Source organism: Geotrypetes seraphini, chromosome 6 (assembly GCF_902459505.1).
Source record: "Geotrypetes seraphini chromosome 6, aGeoSer1.1, whole genome shotgun sequence".
NCBI lineage: Eukaryota > Metazoa > Chordata > Amphibia > Gymnophiona > Dermophiidae > Geotrypetes > Geotrypetes seraphini.
In genome coordinates, this window is record NC_047089.1 from 50,647,173 (window position 1) to 50,664,700 (window position 17,528).

Consider the following 17,528-nt stretch of genomic DNA (forward strand, 5'->3'; position numbering starts at 1 on the left):
CTATATGTCCTCCCTAAAACTCCTCCACCTATCCCCCCTTGAAACAATTTACACTTATGCAGACGACATCCTCGTCCTCCTCGAGACCGATTCGAACTTCACCAACCTATCTAAGAACATATCCTCTTGTATAATGAACCTACAATCCTGGGCCCACACTATGCAAATGAAATTGAATGAGTCCAAAACAAGACTTCTTTGGCTCGGTCCAAAACTAGATCACCTACCCACCTCCATCCCATTACCCTCTGGCTCCTCTCTGCAGCTTGAGTTCTCGAGCAAGGTCTTGGGCATCATCATTGATTCCACATTGTCCTTCAATTACCACCTCCAATCCTTGGTAAAAAAATGCTTTTTCAGCCTTCACATGCTGAGGAAAGTTAGATCCTGCTTCCATCAAAAACATTTTACCCTCCTTGTCCAATCCATCATCCTCTCCAGATTGGACTATTGCAACTCTATCTACTTAAGCCTAACTAAGAAAAACCTCCACAGACTCCAACGGATTCAGAATGCCGCGGCCAAGCTCATCTTCGCTAAAAGTAAATTTGACCATGTCTCCCCGCTCCTGGCCAAGCTCCACTGGCTTCCGATAATCGCCAGGGTCCACTATAAATACGCCTGTTTAACTTTCAAAATCCTATATGGTATCCTCCCTCCCTTTATCCCTCTTTCTTGGAATTCCTCAAACCCTAATACCACCAGATCCTCCCACAAATTAAAACTATCCTTCCCCTCGCTAAAAGGCATTTCCCACACATGACAGCTAGGGACCTCCCTTCACTTCAAAGTCACTGAGCTCTGGAACAACCTTACCTCCCCTCTTCGGAACTTGAGCTCTCTCCAAGTTTTCCGCAAACATCTGAAAACCTGGCTTTTCTCAAAAAATGTAAGTCTCCCTCCAACTTAGGAATCAAGGAAACTCTTATATCTTGGCATCCCAAGTCCTCTAAATTTTCTTCACACTTCTACCTCTAACCCTCTGTTGTAGTTCCTTCCTATTTCTCCTACTGTAAACCGCGTCGAGCTCTACGAACGTGGAGATGATGCGGTATACAAACCTAAGGATTAGATTAGATTAGATATAGTACAAGCTACAGCTGAATCAAGGTTTTTTCTTTAATTTCTTTGGTGTCCAAAAGATTTTCAATTTGCAAATAACTTTAAAATTAATGATAGGAACTTTGACTCTACTGGTTAAAATGTGTTAATCATGATGCACTACTTCTTATTTGAAGATCTATTTTCTGAGTTATAAAACGTTTCAACTATATCCAACAAATGTCAATATAAAATTTGTTTTATATTTTCTTAATAACCCTCTACACCACTCTTTGTCACCATTGTTGAGCAATTAGTATTATTATCTAATCCTCCCTTCTCCCAACCCTCTAATGCACTGCTCCTTAATGGAAAAGATTTTTTTATTGCCCCTCTTGGTGTACTGTGATATATTTATAGTGAAAAAGATAATCGCAGATAATCCCACCACTACCATTTCCATAACCTCAAACAACCTCTGCACTTTTGCTCCTAGATAATATACATAAGCCTGCCAAACACTGATTATGTCAGGGTGGTGGGAATGAGGGTTTCAAAATGAAAGCCAGATGCAAGTTTTGGGCAAAGAAAAATAGAACCCTCCAAAACCCAGTCAATTTGATTGCCCTAGGATTTGATTTTCTATATTTCAAACAGGAGAAAAATACTGCAGGAAAAACTGAGTGATCAGAACCGTCTGCAAAAAAACATCTGTTTGGGTTGGCTCCACTCAAGCCATAGCACTAGATATTCAGCTCTGCTGTCAATTGAGAATGGCTTTAAGCAGTGGCGTAATGAGAGTGAGAGGTACTTGGGGCAGTGGCGCCCCTCCCCCACCCTTGTCTCCGCCCCCCCACTCCTTCCCTTATCCAACCTGCTGCGCACGCCCCCCCCCCCTTCCCTTGTACCGTGGCAGTCAACAACGTGCTCCTCGCGACCCCATCGGCTCTTCCTCTGACATCACTTCCTATACGTGGCACCTGAAAGTGACGTCAGTGGGAGAGCCAACGAGGTTGCAAAGAGCATATTGTTGACCGCCGCATCAACTTCAGCTAAAGGTAGGAAGGAAGGGGCACACGTATGGAGGGGAGGAATGGGAAGAGGCGGGGGGTGGCAGAGAGGAGGAGGGATGCTAGCGCCCAGGGCAGACCATCCCCCTCGCCCCACCCTCACTACGCCACTGGCTGGGAGTGAGGTCACAGAGACTTGATACTTGATCCCATCTTTGACTAAATTAGGGATATGTTTACTAAGGTGAACTAAGCAAGTAGCATATGCTTTAGCACACACTGCTAATGCGAGCTTGTGCTAACATTTAGTGCACATTAAAACAGCCAGTGTGGTAAAAAGTCCCACATTAACTGCTTAGCACAGGAGCTCAGAAGAGTATGGCCAGCACATTGTGTTAGCATGTAGTAGGTAGCATGCATGCTTATAGCACCTGAAAGTAAAGTATGTTATCTATTGGAACTTGTTTAGTGGGAAGGGAAGAGTGTAGCACAGTGGTTAAAGCTACAGCCTGGGGTTGTGGGTTCAAACCCACACTGCTCCTTGTGACCCTCGGCAAGTCACTAATCCCCCCATTGCCTCAGGTACATTAGATAGCTTGTGAGCCCATCGGGACAGACAGGGAAAAATGCTTCAGTACCTGAAAAATTCATGAAAACCATTCTGAGCTCTCCTGGGAGAACCTTATAGAAAATTGAATAAATAAATATAAATGCAAGGGGAATTCTGGACAGAACCTCAATAGTAGCTGCAATTCTATAAAAGGCGCCCAAGTCTGAGCATCAAAATTTTATCTGCATAGCACAAAATTTTATCTGCACTGACTTTTCAGCGCTTTATATAGAATTTTGGCTAATAAGTGCAAAACTCTAATGCTCTTTAGTAAACCTCCTCATTACACAGATGCCATTATTCTTTTAAAGAATAATGGTATCTATTCATATTAAGATTTCCAAACTGTGTTGTTTCTATGGATCAGTTGCACGGAAGTAGCATGAATACGATGATGAAGTCTGTCTGTCTGTCTGTTTGTCGTTTTGAAGTGGTGCTCTCTGCATTCCAATAGCATGCATCTTGCAAAGTTGTACAGTCTCAAATCTCTAGATGTCAGAATTTGATGGATGTAGGAGGCCTGGCAAACTGTAAGACAGACTAACAAGTAGAGAGGGCAGGTAAATAATTGGCTGTGGAAGAGGGTCGAAGGCTCCTTGGGACAAACCTGGGGGATAAAAGTGAGTCTGGGTTGGATTCAGATGGTTTTCTGTTATTGTTCCAATGGAGGTTAGCTAGTTAATAAAATATTGAATTTTTTAGAACTCTTTTCAACAGGTTCTGATTGCCTGATGGGAATTTACTTGTTCTTTGTTGGAATCTTTGATATTAAATACCAAGGACAATATAAAAAGTATGCCCTGATTTGGATGGAAAGCTTGCAGTGCCGGATCATTGGGTTCTTAGCTATGCTGTCTACAGAGGTCTCGGTCCTCTTATTGACCTTTTTGACTTTGGAGAAATACTTGGTGATTGTTTTCCCCTTCACTAACAAAAGACTCGGCAAGTGTCAGATGGTGACAATGCTGACGGGCATATGGATTACTGGATTCATTTTAGCTACAATTCCATTCTGGAATGAAGACTTTTTTGGAAATTATTATGGAAAAAATGGAATGTGTTTCCCTATGTATTCTGACCAAACTGAAGAAACCGGAGGGAAAATATATTCACTTGGGATATTTCTTGGTAAGTATTCCCTTCATTAAAAGAACCCAGCATGCCACTTTGTATATATCCATGTGTAAATGTTTTGGCAGTCTATTTTGACAGTTTGGGTTCTTATAATCTGGATTTCAAACTCCAGCTCAAGAACTTCCATTGAACTAATGGAAGATGGAAGACATCACTCAGTTATGCCTGATTTATCTCCTTGCTACAATTGGCACATAGTAATGTAGTAGATGACAGCAGATAAAGACCTGAACGTTTCATCCAGACTGCCCAAAAGTAAAACTTATAGCAATTCATGATTAAACCAACAATGAACGTGGTATAAACACTTGATCCTGATCTATCTCTGCCATCTGTGGGACATAGGGCTAGATTCACTAAACCTTCCGATCCTGTACTGACAATCGCAAAACAAGTTTTACTGGTTTTGTAATCGTTCCCCGAGCCCTAAACTGCTGCCTGATCAATCTCCTATCCGATCCAATCCAACCCATGCAAATTAGTAAAACCCCATGCAAAATAGCCAAGCGATTGATTCACTAACAATTGTTTCGCTATTTTGAATCGGGTTTTACTATCCTAAAACACGACTGCTGCCTGTCTTTTTTTTTTCATTTTTTTTCCATGGCACAGATAGTTTGCGTGTGTTACATACGCAAAATATCTGCCCCATAAAAAAAGAATAAAAAAGACAGGCAGACTTGTCAAAAAAAATGCCCCCCCCCCCGACAATGCCCCCCCCCAACTCACAAATAGTAGGATGGATGCCCATTCCCTCCTGCCACCAACCACTCTGCACGACACTGCCCTTCCCGCCCACACGAATATGGCAGGAGGGATGCCAACTCCCTCCTGCCATCAGAACCCCCCACAGCCATCGACCCGTGCCCACCCCCTCTCTGTACCTTTAAAAGTTGGAAGCAGGAAGGGTGCTCAGTCCCTCCTGCTCCATAGGCCTCCAGCGATGGAAGCAGGAGGAACTGCAAAGTCCTCCTGCTCCTGCTCCTCCCCGGCCGCGATGCGAATGTGGACCTTAGGCCCCACCCCAGTGCATCATGTGATTGGCTCAGGTGCCTCTGGATCCCTCCTGCTCCCAACTTTTAAAGATACGAGGAGGGGGGTGGGGGGTCTGACAGCAGGAACTGCTGAGTTTGCATGCAAATGATTTGCACCTCCGTGTAAAACATTTGCATGCAAAAAAGATAGTGAATCAATTGCTGTTTCAAAATCAGCCAGGAATCGGCCAACAGCGATTGAATCACTATCTTTAGTGAATCTGGGCCAAAGACTGTAGAAGTCCACCTGGCACTGTCCTCCCGCCCCCTCCCCCAGCTATTGGAGTTACTGTGAAAGCCTACTCCAGCCTATCCCAATCTATCTTGTCATGTGTGGAACACAGACCTTAGACGTTTGCCCGATAGTGTCCTCATGTTTCAACTACTGGAGTTGCCATCAAAGCCCTCTCCAAAGACATATTGCTGGCTACAAGGGGTGGAGGGAAGCTTCTTTTGAAACTATCCTTCAGCAGTGCTGCTCTGTGCCTAGCAAGGACTGCCATAGTGTAGAATACCATCTTCCTTCTTCCATGTATTCAAGTGGGTTGCCTCTGTGCCTAGTCTGTGCCCTGTTGATGTCACACCGAATAAACTAAAAAAAGATGGCCGGCAGATGCCAACATTTTAAATCTGATTTACTTTACTTTATAGCTTTACCCTTTCACAGATTGACCTAGTTTAAATCTATACATTAATATAGTTCATATTTATTGTGCCATATTAAGGGGTCTAGGTACTAATGGATATTAAAAATGACAGTTAATGCATATGTGAACATTCATATTAATCTGCAGTGTACTACATAATTAGATGCATAATGTGGATGGCTGTAAGGGACCCCTATCTGTGACATAGGCAGCCACTGGTATCTGACCAATCGGAATCCTAGGCCATTCGTAGTGCATCCCAGAATGCACTGGGAGAGAGGCCTAAGATTCTGGTTGGGCCAATCAGGGCCATAGGCCCTTCACCAGTGCATCCCATGATGCACTGGGAAGGGGAAGGCCCACCATTCAGTGGAGGTGGGTCTGCCAGCCAGAGGAAGTAAGCATCCTTCTGGCTGGCCAACCAAAGAAGGTACTTGTAGGGTCCGGGTGGGTGATCAGGGTGCCAGAGGATGTCTCAGAGGGGGTGGGGAGTTCTGGCAGGAGAGATTGAGCATCCCTCCTGCCGATGATCTTGGTGGGGGGAGGGGGTTGCGGCAGGAGTGACTGGGCATCCCTCCTGCCTGTGGATGTCTCTGTGGGGTGGCGGCAGGAGGAACTGGACACTCCTCCTGCCACAGACATTTGGGGGTAGGGAAGTGGGGCTGCTATGGGGATTCCAGCAGGAGGGACTGGGCATCCCTCCTTCCAGTAGTCTTCCTGGGGAGGACGGGTTTCCTGCTGCAGCCACTAAACTGATCGCAGCAGGGAGATTCCCTTGCCATCGTGTCTGTTTGAAATGTAGGCAAACATTTAGCTGGTCTACATTTCAGGCACCTATCGCAGCCCTAGGGGCTATCAGGTGCCTAAGGCCACTTTCGGGCAAAACCACACCCACACCTAGCCTTGGGTGAGCTTAGACAGCCCGAGGCACTTCCCTTGGTTTGCGAAGGCGCCTACAATGTAAGCAGCCTGCCTCAGGGTGTTTTGGGGTTTGTTTGTTTTTAATGTGCGTCCCGGTTGGCTGGTTAGACACCGGTAGGACGCCTACCGCCGCCTACACTCAAGACACCATTTATAGAATTTGCCCCCGAGTCCAGTGATTTTCCACTTTTTTCGTTCCGTCATAAAAATACGGCATGAAAAAAAGTTGAAAATTGCTGGACTAAAATGTATAGCCCTCGATGGAGACTGCCCCAACTTTGTTGGTTGGGCTGAGAACTTTTCAGTAGCCCCTCATACTAATTGTGCTACTACATTATCTAAGACAAAATGCTAAACCATTATTTTCACTCCCAATAGGTGTGAATCTCCTAGCCTTCATCATAATAGTATTTTCCTATGTCAGCATGTTTTGTTCCATTCAAAAAACTGGAGTCCAGACGTCAGACTTGAGAAAGGACAGACATGGAGAAGTTGCTGTTGCTAATCGATTCTTCTTCATTGTGCTCTCTGATGCCATCTGCTGGATCCCTGTTTTTCTGTTAAAGATTCTCTCTCTGTTAGAGGTTGAAATTCCAGGTAATTCTATGTCAAAATAATTAGCCTTGTGCTGACAGAATTATTCTTCTTATAAATACTCCCTTGCCCCCTACTCCTCGCTTTCCATCCACCTGCCCATGGTCCTGCAAACCTACTGGCAGCAGTAACATGAGATACAGCCTTCAGCTAGCCCCTGGGTGTTCTCTCAGTCAATATCCCGCTGTCAGGAAACTGCATTAGAGAAGGCAGAACTAACAGGGAGAACACCCAGGGATTAGTCATTGAATGCTTTTTTTTTTTTAACACTGCTGCTGCTGCTGGCAGGCTTGCAAAACCACAGGTTGGGGGAGAGGGAGCGATACCAAATCATACGGAGAGGGGCACCAACATGGATAGAAGGGGGCAGGGTACTGCCCTTGCAGTGTGCTGGTTGCCAATGCAGATAGAAAGGGGTCAGGGCGCCAATGTGGATAAAAGGGGGTGGGGCACTGCTGATGCAGAGGACGAGGCACTGAAGGAAGTTGGCTCAGTATGCCATGATCCTATGAGCCAGCCCTGCTAAGGTAACAAAACTGCCTACTTGATATTCAGCTGTTACCCAGATAAGTGCTGCTGGCCAGGGTCATGCCCAAATGTTCAGTAGTGTTATCTGGATGCTGCTACTAAAAAATCTCTGTAATTTGCTCTAGCAATATCCAGATAGCACTGGGGCAGTTCGGGGACAGAGCCAGTATCCAAGTAATTATCTGGATAACTTAGGACAGAGAAATGCTGAAGAATGTTATCTGAATGGTTATCTGGGTAACGATGTTGAACATCACTATTACCTGAATAATCACTGTTCTGCCCATTATGCCCAGATATTCAGTGCTGACATTAAGATTTCGGTTGGCATTGAATATTCAGGTTAACTTCAAATGCCACAACCAGTGTTTAAATGGAAATTCTGGCCACAGATTTTCAGTATTGACCTAGGAGTTTCTTTTAGGCCCCCTACTTACGCTTGAGCTCAAGACGAGTTAAATTGAGGTTCCTAGGTTACTTCTATGCCCAGGCGGCCCTAAAATCTAACTTGTGCCAGATGTAGTGGAGAATGAAGTGATTTGCCACTAAAGATGTTACCTCAAATTCCTCCATGCAACATCCTGATGAAGTTAGCATAGCCAATTACTTCCAGATCAAAATCAAAATCATAGGAGAATCATTTACCAATACACTTGAAGACTATATCGAGATGAACTCAGTACAAATAGATACAAAAGAAAGGATTCCTGCAGATAGGTGCTGGAAAGCTTATTAAAAAGACTATCTAAAAAGCGTTGTCACTTTGATATCTATCCTACTAACTTATTGGACCAAGCACCCACTGAGTTTATAACTTGGCTGATAGAGCTTGTTAACAGGTGCCTGCCAAAAGGATTCTGTCCTAAGACATTATCCGCCATCTCACTGACACCCATTCCCAAAGCCGCAGGTTTAGATCTATTTAAGGTAGAAAACTACAGGCCAGTGACAGGTATACCATGGTTAGCTAAGCTGGTAGAATCCTGTGTTAATACACAACTTTGTGAATTTCTAAGCCTGGTAGACAGCTATCATAGCTCTCAACATGGCTAAAGGCCGATGCACAGTATTGAATCCCTTCTCCTAGAGTCAACATCAAAGGCAAAGACCTATCTTAGCAAAAGTAAGTAAGCTGTACTGTTGCAGTTCAATATCTCAGCAGCATTTCATACAGTAGATCACTCATTACTACTTTTAAAACTAGAAGAACTAGGAATGTGTGGGTTAGCGTTGAAATGGTTCACAGAATTCCTTAGCAAGAGAACATATGAAGTGAGGAAAGATCATAAGAAATATCAAACCTGGGATGCCTTCTGTGGGGTTCCACAAGGCTCCCCTCTTTCACCATCACTGTTCAATATATGCATGAATGCCTTGGGCAGGCGGTTCTCTTCCACAAAAGTCCGTACTTTTTCTTATGCAGATGATCTCTTTCTCCTCCTTGTAGCCAACGACTCTTTCATGGATACATTACAACACATATCTATTTTGATTGAGAATCTAAGTACATGATCACAGCAGAATTTCCTTAAATTAAAAAAGCAGAAGACGAAGGTGCTATGGTTTAGTGATCCCAACTTAATACCTCATTCAGAGTTAACCCTATCCTCGGGTGAGAAGCTCATGATTAATAAAAAATCAAAAGTATTAGGAGTAATTCCAGTCTCACCATGGGCGAGCAGATTACCTCACTGTTCAAAATATTTTTCTTCAGATTGAGGCAGTTGAGGACAGTGACTCAAGCAGTTCTACTTTCGTATCTAGATTATTGCAACTTTTTGTATTGCAACATCACAAAGAAAGGAATTCAGAGGTTGCAGCTACTCCAGAACACAGCAGCTAGACTGATTTTCCTTAAGGCCTTCTTTGAAAGGGCCAGTCCGTTGCTGATAGAACTATACTAGCTGCCAGTCAAGTATAGAATTCAATTTAAAATTGCATGTATGAATCACAGGGCTATATAGGGAGAAAGCTGGCCTGGGCTAACTTTAGCCATCCAAGTTTCACACTCCTCCTATAACTCAAGAATGACTCAACGCTATAAATTATCTCTTCCCTCTCCACGTCAAGTTTGGAGGAAATCACTCTTCGAATCCACCTTCAAGTTTCAAGGCCCCAAAATTTGGAACTGTCTCCTGGCTTGCTTACATCAGACCTCCTCCTATCTTCAATTTAGGAAGGTGCTAAACACATCTGTTTTCATTATAGTCTTGCTATGATTCATAATGTCTATATTGCTAACCTTATTAATCTTATGTAAGCCGCAATGATTCCCAGTTGACATTTGCGGGGTATAAAAACAATATGGTATGGTAAGGTATTTGTTTAAGGTCACAAGTCCTATTAACGAGAACAGGAGAATATGAACCCTAACTTTTGTGGGTTTCACTCAGCCTTTCTGTTCTAGCCACTAGACTACTCTTCTGTCTACACTCCACTCAGTTATTTCAGGCCTGCTAGGTTAACTTGGCTAGCCTGCGATAATAATTTCCCTTGAACTCATTCAAAAGCAGGCTTTTAAACCTTCTTTGCCTACATATTGTGCAAGATCTTTCTATTATGTCAAAACATTTGCTAATGTACTGTAATTTCCTCGCAGGAAAAAAAAAAAAGGAGCTGATTTGAATATAATGTGGACCTAGTGTTTTTCCAATATTATTTTCAATTGGAACAGTTCTGTAGAGATTGCATCAATGAAGCCTGATATGTATCTTCTATTACAATATTATGGGCACATGGAGTGGTTTTCATATATGAACAATGTTATGCGATTTGCTGTTCACCAAGGACAGTTATTTTGTTTGTCATATCTGAACAGCAATGTTGCCAATTTTGTTTCAGAATGGGATTGTCAAGAATATATAGTATCAATGAGATATGAAGGTTTTGCCTGAATTATTTTTGCAAAATTTGCTTTTTTTTCATAGGCGTATGCTATATAAAAGGGAATAGTGATAGATATGCCCACATATAGAATAATACCCTAAATGTAAGCCCAGTGTTAATTTGTATGCTAATGAACAAAATATTACTGTGTGTACATCAGAAATTCCCCCTGCTAAAAGTGTCCGCTGAGATCTGATGTCATCCTCATTGCTAGGCACAAAGACCTTCAAGATCCAAGTCTTGCTGTCAGTAGACTGGAGGTCAGTTTGAAGCAGTGGTCTCAAACTCAAACCCTTTGCAGGGCCACATTTTGGATTTGTAGGTACTTGAAGGGCCTCAGGAAAAAATGGTTAATGTCTTATTAAAGAAATGACAATTTTGTATGAGGTAAAACTCTTTATAGATTATAAATCGTTCCTTTTGGCTAAGGCTTAATAATAATATTGTAATTTATAGCTAAAGAGTCATATGATCAAGAAACTTTTATTTTACTTTTGTGATTTTGATAAACATACCGAGGGCCTCAAAATAGTACCTGGCGGGCCGCATGTGGTCCCCGGGCCGCAAGTTTGAGACCACTGGTTTAGAGCTTCATCGCTGTGCTGGAGGTGGGGAATTGGGGTTAGAAACCTTTCATCTATATACTGGAGACAAGCACTTGGAGGACTCTAGTGCTTATTATTATCATACTGGCACTGAGGGCAAACTGATATTTAGGAACCTGGTCTGAGGGAATTTTAGAATTTTGAAAGATCACAGTGTATAGTGGCTAAAGGAGCATATGTATCTGCTAAATCCTAATTAATATAACATATGTCTTCGTGTAATTGTGGGTGGGTGCTAATTATGGCACATCGTCAGTAACTATATTAGGAATCCATATTGCACATTCACCGGACAAGATAATTAATACACTAGAAAACAAAATACTTTCACCCCCCCTGCTGCTGAGAATGGAGAATAGTGCTCTATAATAATAAATTGTGGAGGAGAAAAAGACCTCACTTATAACGAGGTGCTGAACAAAGAGTAAGCCCTCAATTCATCATTAGTCATTAAAAAAAAAAACTCCCCCACAAATAGAGCGATTATTTCCCATTCAACAATAGGAAAGCACAAAACAGGAAAATCCTACATGTCTACTGCAAAAATTGAGATGTAAAGCAGTAGAACATAATTGCCGCTGCTGGGTCAGACCAGTGGTCCATCGTGCCCAGCAGTCTGCTCATGCGGCGGCCCTTAGGTCAAAGACCAGTGCCCTAACTGAGACTAGCCTTACCTGCATATGTTCCGGTTCAGCAGGAACTTGTCTAACTTTGTCTTGAATCCCTGGAGGGTGTTTTCCCCTATAATAGCCTCCGGAAGAGCGTTCCAGTTTTTTAACACTCTCTGGGTGAAGAAGAACTTCCTTACGTTTGTACGGAATCTATCCCCTTTTAACTTTAGAGAGTGCCCTCTCGTTCTCTCTACCTTGGAGAGGGTGAACAACCTGTCTTTATCTACTAAGTCTATTCCGTTCATTATCTTGAATGTTTCGATCATGTCCTCTCTCAGTATCCTTTTTTCAAAGGAGAAGAGGCCCAGTTTCTCTAATCTCTCACTGTACGGCGATTTTTCCAGCCCCAAAACCATTTTAGTCGCTCTTCTCTGGACCCTTTTGAGTAGTACCATGTCCTTCATGTATGGCGACCAGTGCTGGATGCAGTATTCCAGTTGAGGGCGTACCTTGGCCCGGTACAGAGGCATGATAACCTTCTCCAATCTGTTCGTGATCCCCTTCTTAATCATTCCTAGCATTCTTAATAGCGAGTTGAGGAGAAAACAGTCATAAGTCTCAATACACAAAAAAGTCCAGAAAATCCAGGGAAAAAATTCATAAAGCATCAAAAACAAATCTGTACAGTTCACATTAAACAAAGGTAAATCCAAATGACGCTTAAAAAACCAAAGTACTTATCCGCTCAGACGTTTCCCTCATCAGCTGGAACAGGCGCTCTTCCAGTTGTCAACAAAAGTCCATATCTCCACACACACTCATACACGACCAATCTCCAAACTGTGTCTCCACTGCAAAAATCCAAAAGTCCAAAGCAGACAATCCTTTTCCCTATGGGAGTACCCCGTTTCGCATTCACGTCGTCAGGGGGTGAAAATAATTACCAAGGGATCTCATTACTGCCACCAGCAGTTAAACCCAGATACTGGATGCTGGACCATGACTGGGCTTCAGCATTGAATATCCGGTTATGCAGAGTCAGCTAACGCATAGCTGGTTAAGTCTAATATTCGGCACCTAAGTGGCTATGAGGCACTGCATTAAGATAGAACTAAGTTTTATGTGGTCCCATTTTTGTGGTTAACCTGGCTGGTTAAGTGCTGACTATTAGAGAATGACACGGCGACAGAATTCATCACCGTTCCCATCCCCGCGGATAACCGCGGGAAACCATCTTCATGTCATTCTTTAAGGAGAGAGGGAATAATCAGAGTATGAATGGCCACAACCACTGACCCGCAAGCTTTGCTTTGAAGAATGCTGGTGTAGAAGGACCGAGGTTGAAATAGACACTACAGAATGACAGTCTCTGGTATCCAGAGCAGATATTGTGATGTCATAATGCCTCATTCCACCAGTGCCTAAGAACTAATCACATCAGTGATATCACAATGGCTTCATTATCCTTGGCTCCCATAAGAATCAGAGTATGAATGGCCACAACCACTGACCCGCAAGCTTTGCTCTGAAAAATGCTGGTGTAGAAGGACCGAGGTTGAAATAGACACTAGAAAATGACATGGGATTATTTCCCACGGTTATCCGCGGGGACAGGAACGGTGATGAATTTTGTCACCGTGTCATTCTCTACTGACTATCCGCACTGACTAAGTACTAACTTAACCCCTGGAATGCCCCCAAAATAGCCAGTTTGCAGTTAGGCACTCACTGCTGAAAATGACCTGTTAGCTCTGAACAGGTGTTTTAACAGGCCAGTTAAATTGCACTGAATTGCCGACCCTAAAATGCCTATTTTGGCCTGAAATTTAGGCTGCGCTAATGGCACTGCGCAACAAATTTTAACTTTTTTTTCTGGGGCAAGAAGAAAATGAGGTTTTCTTTATAGAATTTGGCCTCCTGTGTGTGAAAATAGCCTCAGTTTTCTCCTATCCAGTTCTTAAGTTTATATACCGAATCATCCCCAAGTATTGGGGCTTGATTCGGTTTACATTATTGCTATAAAAGGAGAACAATAGGGCTGAGGGGAGTCAAATTGTATAGTGTTTGAGCAAATCGCAAATATTTATAGCATAATTTGAGGTAGAGGGGTGGTAGATTCAAGAGCAATGTTAGGAAATTCTACTTTACGGAGAGGGTGGTGGATGCCTGGAATGCGCTCCCGAGAGAGGTGGTGGAGAGGAAAATGGTGACAGAGTTCAAAGAAGCGTGGGATGAACACAGAGAATCTAGAATCAGAAAATAATATTAAATATTGAACTAAGACCAGTACTGGGCAGACTTGCACGGTCTATGTCTGTATATGGCCATTTGGGGGAGGATGGGCTGGAGAGGGCTTCAATGGCTGGGAGGGTTTAGATGGGATGGAGTAGGTTTTAACGGAGATTTTGGCAGTTGGAACCCAAGCACAGTACCGGGTAGAGCTTTGGATTCTTGCCCAAAAATAGCTAAGAAGAAAAAATTTAAATTGAATCAGGTTGGGCAGACTGGATGGACCATTCGGGTCTTTATCTGCCATCATCTACTATACTATTCATGAGAAGTCATATGTTACTATGCATGAGAAGTCATAATGTAACGCATTGTGCCAATTTAAGAGTTCCTATAAATATTATTTTCCAGAATCGTTTTGCTGTTGAAGTGCATTTATAAACAAGATTAGGAGCATCTCTATTTAATGTCCAGCAATAGTCAGTCAGCCTTGATGAATTCCATCTGCCCTGATATTATTTCTCCATTGTAGCAATGTCCTGGTGAAACCTTTCCCCGTGCTCATCACTAACACTACATCATTAAAATTAATACTTTAGCTTAAAAATCTAATTTGAGGCAAACTGTTTTAATATTTCAGAGATTGTTATAACATTTACTCCAAGCATTAGAAAATATAGCGAAAATGTTAATTTTTGCATTATAATGCTCTTTTGGCAAAAATCAAGGTCAGTTTTGAATTCAGCAACCCCCAAATCACTTTAGAACACCCACTACAATTCATGCCCCAAAACCTCTGTTGTACAGTGTGGGTTGAAATTAAGCATGTAACTTTGGCGTCTAACTTATGTATTTAAATTGAAATGCCTTGTGCTCTACCAATATCAGCCTTTTAGAGCACCATGGGATGTATAATAAACTTTAGTCCATTGCCCATGTGCTTCAGAAGTTCTTACTGTCCTCTTTTTTTTTTTTTTTTTCCAGGTACAGTTACGTCATGGATAGTTATATTTATTCTGCCAGTAAACAGTGCTTTAAATCCAGTCCTCTATACCCTGACCACCAGTTTTTTTAAGGAGAAGTTCAAGCAGATGATAAACAGGTATCAAAGGAAGTTTCTACTGAAAAATGAAAGAAAAAGCTTAACAGCATCAATTGTGTGGACAGATGATCCACTAGCACTGAATGCTGGATGTCTCAATCAAATAACTCTTGAAGATGAAGTAATAGCAACATGAGTGACTTTTTCAAGAGAGACTAAGGATCACACTGAACGTATTAAATAAAATACATCTCTTTGTGAGGTGACATTTATGTTATTTTTTACAGGATATATTTCCTTGGGAGATGAATAGTATAGTTGTTGCTGTAACCCATGTAAAGGCATGTAAGTGATTTGTACTGAAGAATACTAAGAGGCAGTTTTTCTCTTATTCTGAGTAAACATCTGGTTGGAAGGTACTAATGGAAAATTATTCTCTTTTATTGTACAGCTGAAAACTAAAAAGTTATTTTTCTGAAAGTATTATGGCATTGCACATCTGTAAGAACAAAGAGGTACTAGCCAGAAAAAGGCATTTGTAGCTATGAATTATGACATCACAGGGTGTTCTGGTTAAATGGAATTTCATCGTAGTTCATAGTACCATGGTTGATGAAAACATATACTCTGTTTCTCATTGATCTTCTGTTCTGCACCCAGGATTTTCCTTATCTCCATTCCTCTCTCTCACCCATCCCAGGTCTTACATCCAAGCTTTCAACTCAGATTTTTCTACTCTTCAACAGTAAGTATAGGCCCCAACGTTTCAAAATGATTGAGGGTGCCAACACAATGAATTTCCTTCCCTATGGACATAATGAAGAAGTTTGCTCAACATTAGGGGTGCTCAGCTCCCACAAATCTGGGTCTTATGATAGTAAAGGTTCAATTCAGTCAATATTGTGACAAATAACTTTTCATCACAACACTATTTGTTTTAACAAAAATACTTACATGTATATAAAATATGAAAAAAAACCACAGGCCCAATGTCCAGCATGTCTCCATAAAACCAAAGAAACCACTTTTATTCTTCTTTATGGACTATCTCCTGTGTCAAATTTTATATTGTTTTATCATCTTCAGTACAATTTGCATGACCCTAAAGAGGACAGTTAGGAAACAAGGCATAATGTGGAAGCTGGCTAAGACACCACTGTCATCCCACTTGCTCATTTATCAATGGGAAAGTGACCTGTCTCGTAGAGCCACAGTTGTACCTTTTGTCACAGAGAATGGCAGTCCTGAGGGAATATAAGCAACCAATGCATCCAGAAAGGAGTGGATATATGCACATGCAGATGAATGTCTACAGATTTTTGTGTTTCCACTTTTGGGTACATATTCCTTGCTCAGCCACAAACGTGGACACCACACACAAATATACATACAACTATCATTCTTTTCTCAAAACAAAATAGGAAGTCGACTCATTTCACACCTCCTTGCCATTTCATTGTAACAACACATAACCAAGAGCTACTATCTTGTCAGCTGGCACAACTCTGTCAAAAGCACTAGGCCCCTTTATTTTCCACTCTAGCACTGCCCTTGTGGCTCTCCACATGATTTTCTTTATAACTTAGCAAGCATGGTATTCAAAGCTACTGTCTGGACTCTGACAAGTTCTCCTGCCTGCCCTCGTAAGTTCTTGTATTTGCAATATAATTGGTCTTACTGTAAAGCATTGTATGTATATGCAATAGGCAGAGAAAGAAGATTACCTACTGTATAGTTGATATATCTCATCTATGCATGCTTGTTTTGATAGTCTATGACTAGAGATACATTTGGTGTCCTGTACAATATTGAGTTTAGTATTTTTGAATAGTTTTGGTATGGTTTAGTATGCTACTGTATATTGTATTTTCTAACTATCATAGAACAGGCCTCATACTGGTTCAGGGGAGCAGCAAGGGCATTCTCTCCCCAGGATTTTGGCTTAAACTTTACCTACACAACAAATTGTCCAACTTGCTTTAAGGATAACGAGCCAGAAGGTTAGTTGTCCTTTGAATAGAAACAGTAGCAATGAGAGCATATAGGACGCCAATCATAATCCAGTTTTTTTATTTTCTGTATTGTGTCAATAAAATATATTTATTTGTTCCATTTCTGTTGTGTATCAGTTCTCGTCGGATCCTTTATGGGATGCTGCATGTGACATGACAGAAAACTGCAGTAATTTGGAATGTCTTTTTAGAAGATTTGCATGTGTATAATAGGTTTCTATATGTACATGATTCTTCACACTGCCACCACTTACATGTGTTTACCAGTGCACACTGTGACCGGGCCTTAGGCTAGCTATAGAAGTTCAGCCCAAAGAGATTGGCACCTAAGCCAGACCAAGCAGATAGACCGAGCAGATTTAGGAGTTATCAGAGAGTTAGGTAATCTCTAGTTATGGAAATTAAGACTCATAAACACTTCTTTAGGCAAAATATCTGTGTTTTATTGGTACAAATGACTGGCTTTGCCACAGTTCAAAATACAATAATATCACCAACAGGAACTTCTCAGATACTTGAGTCTCAAAAAATAAACAGCTTTAAGTCCCTTGCATTGGTTCACTACTTTCCTTCAAGACAAAAAATAAAACTTTTCTGGTGCAAAGTTTCCTTCACTTTCCAGCA

At 41.9% G+C, this 17,528-nt stretch overlaps 1 protein-coding gene across 1 annotated transcript in view; it reads left to right on the plus strand.

Moving 5' to 3' along the window:
- The window catches only part of RXFP2 (relaxin family peptide receptor 2), a 79,900-nt gene extending 62,894 nt beyond the window's left edge, over positions 1-17,006 (plus strand). The window contains exons 16-18 of the mRNA XM_033948641.1: positions 3,379-3,789; positions 6,776-6,994; positions 14,835-17,006. Coding sequence (XP_033804532.1) covers positions 3,379-3,789; positions 6,776-6,994; positions 14,835-15,088 — 884 coding nt within the window. The 3' untranslated portion in view covers positions 15,089-17,006. The remainder of the gene's footprint in view (positions 1-3,378; positions 3,790-6,775; positions 6,995-14,834) is intronic.
- The last annotated feature ends 522 nt before the right edge of the window (positions 17,007-17,528 follow it).